The 8,570-nt window shown below is 35.9% G+C and overlaps 1 protein-coding gene across 1 annotated transcript; it reads left to right on the top strand.

Moving 5' to 3' along the window:
- The first annotated feature begins 7,669 nt into the window (after nucleotides 1-7,669).
- Nucleotides 7,670-8,226, top strand: LOC137638417 (uncharacterized). Its single transcript, XM_068370473.1, has 2 exons — nucleotides 7,670-7,839; nucleotides 7,932-8,226. Exons 1-2 carry the CDS (start codon nucleotides 7,670-7,672, stop codon nucleotides 8,224-8,226), a joined length of 465 nt encoding a protein of 154 aa, XP_068226574.1.
- The last annotated feature ends 344 nt before the right edge of the window (nucleotides 8,227-8,570 follow it).

Raw genomic sequence — 8,570 nt, 5'->3', positions numbered from 1 at the left:
ATTCCTTGAACCTTCATTCATATACCCTAAACGTTTTAATAAACCCCTTTTTTTTCTTCCTGTTTCCATTTTTCCTATGCCACAGATGTACTAAAAATCGTCTCAACAGATTCAACTTTTTTTTCTCTCTGTTTTTACATTCGACAACCACACTTCTTTTCTATAAGGAAGAATATTTTATGCGCATCTCTTCTCTCATCACACCATCTTAATTACATTTTTTTCCCGAATACCTATAATAATCTACTATTTCCACTCTTTTCCTCTCCTTTTACATTTATCCTTTTGGCCTCATGAACCCACTCTCTCTCTCTCTCTCTCTCTCTCTCTCTCTCTCTCTCTCTCTCTCTCTCTCTCTCTCTCTCTCTCTCTCTCTCATTATTACACTCTAGTTTTCCTATTTGAAAGCAGTTTTAACCTGTTTCATAAGTGTCAGCAGTGGCCTGACAATACCCGAATCAATACCATATTATCTACAAATATTAAACATTACATACTTTTCCATATTTATTTTCCTATCGTAGAACTCTGGCCCATTATTTATTTTATTTTCTCTGAATTCATTAATCATTCCATCCATGAAGATATTAAAAAGCTCAGGAATTCATGAGAACACAAATTTACACCAAACAAATTATCTTTTATTTTATTTCTCGACACCCTCAGCATTCGCACTATTAACCTACCAATTCTATCATGAGTATTTTTATTTTATGCTAATATTACATATGCATAATTACATGATCACTGTATAAGTGTATATACAAATACACACACACATATATATATATATATATATATATATATATATATATATATATATATATATATATATATATATATATATATATATATGTATCATCATCATCATCAACATCATGCAATTTTACGCTTGGATAGGATAGAACGGAAGGTTACAAATTTCTTTTGCAGAATTTCTTAAAGAGTGAAGTTGCCTGTCCCACGCTCTTCTACTGTAGATCGCAGTAGACGCTGGTACACACGGCGGATTGGTGGAGATATGCAGGGTCATCCATGAACTTGGCAGACAAGAGCGTAAAGACATATTTTGGCATATTGCATTCACCCCATACACAATCGCATATATATATATATATATATATATATATATATATATATATTTATATATATATATGTATATATATGTATATATATGTATATATATATGTGTGTGTATATATATATATATATATATATATATATATATATATATATATATATATATATATATATATATATATTTATATATGTGTGTATGCATGCGAGTGAATTATATTTTATACATAATAGAATGTCTGACCAGTTTACGTGAATATATTGAAATGGATTCCTTGTAGTTAATAAATTGTTTATTTGTAATTTTTATGTTTTACCCATCAGGTAATTTTATTTTATAGCAAATTATACAAAGTATTATGCTTATCTAAATAGTTTTGTATTTTATCTGTTTTAATCTTTTTATCTCCCATTTCTTAAGTCGATTCTTATGGGCATCTCCAGCTATACAAAGGTCTTGACACCTTCATTAGTCTTTTCCTTTCCGTCTATTCATAGAGCAACGCTTTCACCGGCTTTAGACGAGGACGTCCGCGAAAGAAATGCACTCTTGTTATCTTTGGATTGCTTATGTATGTAAACTCCTTATTCCTTGTCAATGTTTTTTCTTTCTTTGTTTTTGTAGGAATTTTTTAATTACCACACTCTTACTTCGTATTTATCTAGTATCTGTTTGTAACTTTCTACATTTTTAATTGTTAAATTTAACTTAATTTTTATATAGATTTTTCATAATTATCTTGTATTTGTTTGTACCTTTCTACTTTTTTAATTGTTTTATTTTTAACATAATTTTTATTTTGATTTTTTATAATTATCTTGTATCTGTTTGTACCTTGTTACATTTTTTATTTTTTTTTTATTTTTAACATACTGTTTTTATTTTTATTTTTTCTATTTATCTTGTAAATGTTTATACCTTTCTACATTTTTAATTGTTCTATTTTTTAACATACTGTTTTTATTTTTTTTTCTATTTATCTTGTATCTGTTTGTACCTTTCTACATTTTTAATTGTTCTATTTTTAACATACTGTTTTTATTTTTTTTTCTATTTATCTTTTATCTGTTTGTACCTTTCTACATTTTTAATTGTTTTATTTTTAACATACTGTTTTTATTTTTTTTTCTATTCATCCTGTATCTGTTTGTACCTTTCTACATTTTTAATAGTTTTATTTCTAACATATTTTTTTCTATTTTTATATAATTATCTTGTATCTATTTGTAACTTTCTACGTTTTCAATTGTTTTATTTCTAACATAATTTTTATTTAGATTTTTCAAAAATTATCTTGTATCTGTTTGTACCTTTTTACATTTTTAACTGTTTTATTTTTAACATAGTTTTTATTTTTTATTTTATTTATCTTGTATCTGTACCTTTCTAAGTTTTTGTAATTGTGTTATTATCAGCATTTTTTTTCCTACATGTTTACTACTGTAATCGCATTCATTTATTCTTTTTATTTCTTTGAGACTATTTGACAGTTATAATTTTATTTTCATTACTATTTCATCCTTTTTTCATCTGCATCTTCCATCAGGTGCCCCGCCCTTCACCTGACTCCTTTTCACCCCCTTCCCCATCCTATAACCCCCTCCACTTTTTAATGACTCCTCACCTCCTCCTTCCTTTCCCCCACCCACACCAAAGCCTTCCTTTCCCTCACCCTCACCGAAAACTAGGTCTGCCTCTTTGTCCTTGACTACGCAATTGTAAACCTTCTCACTTCTTTCAAGGGACGTGATTCTATACACACCCTTTCCATCCTCCCTCTCCCTCTCACTCCCTACTCCCCCTCCTTCAAGATGTCAGAGAATGCTGCTTGCTTTTGTCTTTCCTTTTTTTTTTTTATCTTTTGTGTGTTTTGTTTTTCTTTGTCTCGCCATTTCATACAGGGCAGGGTTCCGAAATTAGAGAGAGAGAGAGAGAGAGAGAGAGAGAGAGAGAGAGAGAGAGAGAGAAAGAGAGAGAGAGAGAGAGAGAGAGAGAGAGAGAGAGAAAGAGAGAGAGAGAGAGAGAGAGAGAGAGAGAGAGAGAGAGAGATGATTTAATGTTCCCAAGTTGTGGGCGTAGAAGGATTCTGGTCAGATCAGTTCCAGTTAAGAAATCATGTCATTAATTTCAAGGTAACTTCAAGTTGCCCTATTTTTTAAATGAATACACACTTCGATATACACACTTACGACCATATGTTGACTGTACATGACATATATACATACATACTTACATACATGCATATATATATATATATATATATATATATATATATATATATATATATATATATATATATATATATATATATATGTATATATTGGCGAATTTATCTTCATCTTCCAGAATTTATCTTCATTTTCCATAGATTACTTGATATGAAAAAAAATTTAGAATGCATATGTTTGGACATACTGTACATTTTCTTAGTGTTGATTGTGAAAATGGACGATATACAATATGTGTTTCTATTCTAGCTTCATGCTGGGAAATACAATATGGAATTGCGATTTATAGTATAAATTGTTTTCCTTAACGCAAAGTAAAAAAAAAAATTTATTATGAGAGTCTGGGCAAACTATGTAAATTCCACTCATTTTACTTTTCTCCTCACATGTGTAGGCTATAATATTATTAGACGGGAGATATTTATTGTTTCCTAGTGTACTTTTTTTTCGTGTCAACTACAAGCTTCCTTGTTTTATGTAAGAAAAATAAAATATAAAGTTGATAATATGTGAATAAGTGTAAAACAGGTTTTCTCTATGTTATTATTAACAATCATGCATGCATGTTTTATTAATCTCATTTACAGTTAATACGGGAAATGAGAAAGCGTTTCAGTAATAACAGTAGTCATATTTAAAGTTTTAGAATGATTTAGTTGCAATTTATTAATTCTTGATTATAGAGTTCGGCATCTGTTTCCTCATGGAAATAGACTCCCTCCCATGAAAATGTTATGGTTACTTTTAAAGTTCCTCAGTAATACAATAAGTTAGAAAGACTGTATTATGCATATGCACATGCATACTCACAAAACGTGCATGCGTGATTTTGGAATGAATGAAAATTAGTTTTGAGTAGATTTTTGTGAAAAAAGATATGCAATTGTAGAGGGAAAAGATACAATTACAGTTCGAGATTAAATACTTTTTTTTCAGAAGCTTCTACCAATTTGTAAATAGAATATGTTATCCGTAAAGTCATTTAAATTACCTAATAATTCCAAGATCTTGCAGATAATGATCTTACAGGAAATAACGGATTAGCAAGTTATTGGATCAGTAGTTCATTCATAAATCGTAAATCAGTCAGAACATGCAGCAATTGAATGCCTATGGTAGCCTATATGGTAAAGTCCGTGACTGGTGATCGCCAGATTGGGATTCGAATCTCGCTAAAACTCGTTAGTTCCTATAGTAGCTGCAACATCACCAACCTTGTGAGCTAAGGAATGGGGGTTTGGAGGAGCTTATAGGACTACTTGCTTCATCATTAGCCATTGCCTGGCCCTCCCTGGTTCCAGCTTGGATTGAGAGGGGCTTGGAAGCTGATCATATGTATATATGGCCAGTCTCTAGGAAATGGGCCTGCTTGCTAGTGCAATGATATTTGTCACTCTTCCTTGCCTCTGCCATTTATGAGTGGCCTTTAAACCTTTAAACTACGTCAGCTACTCTATACCGCTTCTGTTTTTGTCTAATCCAAACAAATCCTGTGTGTCAAACAGCTTTTACCTTTTGATTTGATAACTGTGTTTCATACTAGTTGATCTAATGTTATGTATTGTTTACTTTTTATATACATTATATGTATATACATAATTTATGTGTGTATGTGTATATATAAATAAGCACGTTATAACACAAGAATATTGTGAAAAAGTTTAAAATTTCAGTTTTCAGCAGAATAGGGTAAGACAATTGTTACCGAACTGTTTAAAGGTTTCTAATTTTCTCATACATGTAACTAAGAGAAGTGATAGCCTGGAAAGGGCTACAATGCTGCTTGAAAGGAGGAGAGAGCTTCCCTTTACTTCATGTAACTGTAACCAATATTGGATCTTGAAAAAAATTAGCGAGTCTGGTGCGTGGTGCAGAAAACGAAAATTTAAGAAGAAATAAGAACAACAGGTCATTTAGAAAAGTTATGTCGAAATTGGAGCTAGAAAAGGGTACTTCTATTTTCAAAGTAATATTCTAAGCAGGAAAGGATAAGACAGCGATGATGCTTAGGCACCCGACACGCTTATATAAGTGAGTGACTGAACTAAATATTTATCAAATTCTTTCAAAAACTGGATACAGCCCAAGTTGTTTGATATTGAGTTTTTATGACAAAAGTCTTGTAGTTTGAGATGCAGATGGTACCAAGAAAATAAAAGTATATTCCGAGAAAAGTTTTGATATGAGGATTAGTGTTGAAAGTCACTACTTAAGGGGAAGAACCTTATGTTTATTTTGTTACAGCTATCTAGAAAATGTGTGTTGTCTTCTAGAGTCTAAGCAAAATCTTCATACCCCTGAGAATTTCCTGTTCAGAAATGAACAATAGCTTCTCGTTCCCAGTGTTAGGTATAACCCACTGTTCCCTCTCGGGCACTAATGGTAATGGAATTTCATGTTCCAAATCTGTCACCTTTACAATCAATTATATAGATAACCTCCATCGATTATAAAACCAGCAACTTATTGAATTAGCGCAGGTGTTTGTTTTTAAATAGTGTGTCAAGAAATGCGCGCATTGAAGCCTGATCGCTTTTATGTACATGTGTGTAAATATGTGTTCAAATGTAAATAGTAATTTATTTAAAGAAGCTGCATCGGGAAGAACAAATTCAATTTTTCACACTTGCCATGTACCGGAAAAAGATTTGATTATTGGTACCCCGAAATTAATATCTTATTCATAACATCTTGAAGATAAAACTCGATTTTAATGATACCGGCATCTGCCCTTGGTTTAGTGATCCTTGAGATACGTCATTAGGAATGCAGAGGGCAGTGTACTGCATGTGTTTCATACACGCTCGTACACTGTAAAGTTTGGAATTTTTATCTTATCACTCACTCTTCCCTGCAATGTTAATAGACCAACTTGTGTTATTATTCTAGCTCATGCTTTATCATGTTTAAATTGCTGTGAAGTTCTTTCCTGCAAGTCCCTGTATATAACCTCATGATCCGTTGAAATAAAGTTAGTTGCATTCACCTTTCCTCTCAGTTATCACCTAACTGCCACCTCGCACATTGATGACCACTGTAGTGTTCAGCTCCCTCCCTCCTTCTCCCTCACTGCTTTGTCTTACTCTTTGATGATGCCGCCCTCCGAAACTGACTCTACTATCAACGCCACATCTCTGAAACTACCGCCATTTGCCAGTACTGAAGCATTCGCATAGTTTCAGCGTGCCAAGGTCCAGTTTCACATGAAGGGCGTGACTCACTCAAGCACCAAAGCAGAGTATGTTCTCGCAGCGATCCTGAGGACACTTTCTCAGAAATATCAAAGGAGAGATACCCCAATAGCGTAAGATGCTCTGAAAGCATACCTCCTAGAGCACTCATACAAGCAAACATTTTCAGCTCTCCCTCAGAGAAAGGACCAATATCGCTCGTCAGTAACCTGCCACAGACGGGTCTCCTCATGCAGTGAATCTACTTTGTGTCCTTTATTTACGCCTACCTGTACCTGTACGGGCTGCCCTTCCCGATGTCGATATTTTGGCAATGAGGGACTTGATGTGATGACCAAAGTTGGAGTCCTTATGGACAGCCACTTTACCACCTTCAAGACCTCCATCAACGCTTCCACTCCTGACAAAGACAACAGCTATTCAACATCGGCTGAAGCTATTGTGAATGCTGTAGAACAAAGATGCACACCCTGTGACATGCCGGAGCAATGACAAAGCCGCCCACCACCCACTTATACCACTCCTCGCTTACTTCCCAACCAACAACCTCTCTGGCCACTTACTGACACCCATTGTCTGCAGTTATCCTACTAACACCCCAGATTTGCGGCTGCTGCAAAGAAATGTACGAACAGTCATCAGTGGCCAAAAAACGTGCAATTAGGCCATCGCTTGCGGTGGTGGCCTCCCCTGTCACTAATCTTTACTTTTTACATGAGTTAGGTACGTGCGAGCGATTTTTGGTAGACACGGATGCTTGCCATTCTCTTCTGCCAAGGCCACGTAGTATGTCTAAGTTGACCGACATCCACCTAGTACCTGCCAACAGATGTGCGATACCCACCCACTGTTATGAAACCCTCACATTATTGTTTGGAAGTGCAAAATATAATTAGAAGTTTCTTGTTCCAGACTTCCCATTGCCAATCCTTGATGCGGATTTCCTCTCACATTCTCACCTCCTGGTTAATGTTGCTCTGTATCAGGTAGTCAACTCCAATTGGTACTCCTTGACACCTCTCTAACCCGCCCCCTCTAACCTCACTCTTCACATTAGCGTACCCACAGATGACTATGCCCACCTCCTCAAGTCGTATCCGGACATTTTCCATCCAGAACTTTGTCAAACGTCCACAGTTCCTGCCAAGCATGGTATTTATCACAATATCAAGATGATGGGGCCCCCAGTGTTCACCAGAATCAGGCGTTTGGCACTGGATCGTTTGGCAGCTGCTAAACAAACTTTCGCCGAAATGGAAGAAATGGGCTTTTGCCATAATGCCTCAAGCCCATGGTCATCAACCTTATACATCGTCCTGAAGAAAGATGGCTCTCCGCATTGGTTTAGGGATTACAGGTGCCTGAACACGAGGACAAAACCGGATCAGTAGCCCTTCTCAAACATTGCTGACGTGATCTCCTACTTGCACGAAGTGAAGGTTGTCTCCACGCTCGACCTCCTGAAGGGATATTTTCAGGTACCCATGAACCCAGAAGACATCCCCAAGACTGCCATCACCACATCCTTTGGTACATACAACTCAATTTCTCCTGTTTTGGCTTTCGCAATGCTGAGGTCACTTTTCAACACATCATGGAGGGTATCTTAGGGGACCTCTCCGTCTGTGTACGTTATGTGGACGACATACTTGTGTTCTCTTTTTCCAAAGAGGAACACCTCCGTCACCTATACATCATGCTCGACCACCTTCAAAAGAACGACGTGTAGTCCGGTACGACAAAGTATACTTTGGCGCCAATGAAGTATCGTTCTTAGGGCACTGCATCAGTCCTAAAGGAGTCCACCCCCTCCCTGAGAAGGTAGCAGGCTTTCAAAACTTCCCCATGCCCTCGACCATCAAAGTACTGCAAGAATTCTTGACCATGATCAGCTATGGTCACTGTGTCCTGCCTGCCATCACCGCCACTCTTGCCCCCCCTCCCCCCTCGCTATGCCTCCCTCAGGGGTAAGCCAAGAGACCTGAAATGGGGTACCCATCAAGAAGCGGCCTTCTGCAGCGCAAAGAATGTCCTATCATCAGCTGCTGCTCTCACTTTGCCTGTGTCACATGC

This window comes from Palaemon carinicauda, chromosome 1 (assembly GCF_036898095.1).
Source record: "Palaemon carinicauda isolate YSFRI2023 chromosome 1, ASM3689809v2, whole genome shotgun sequence".
NCBI classification, from domain to species: domain Eukaryota; kingdom Metazoa; phylum Arthropoda; class Malacostraca; order Decapoda; family Palaemonidae; genus Palaemon; species Palaemon carinicauda.
This window is presented reverse-complemented; position numbering and strand designations above follow the sequence as displayed.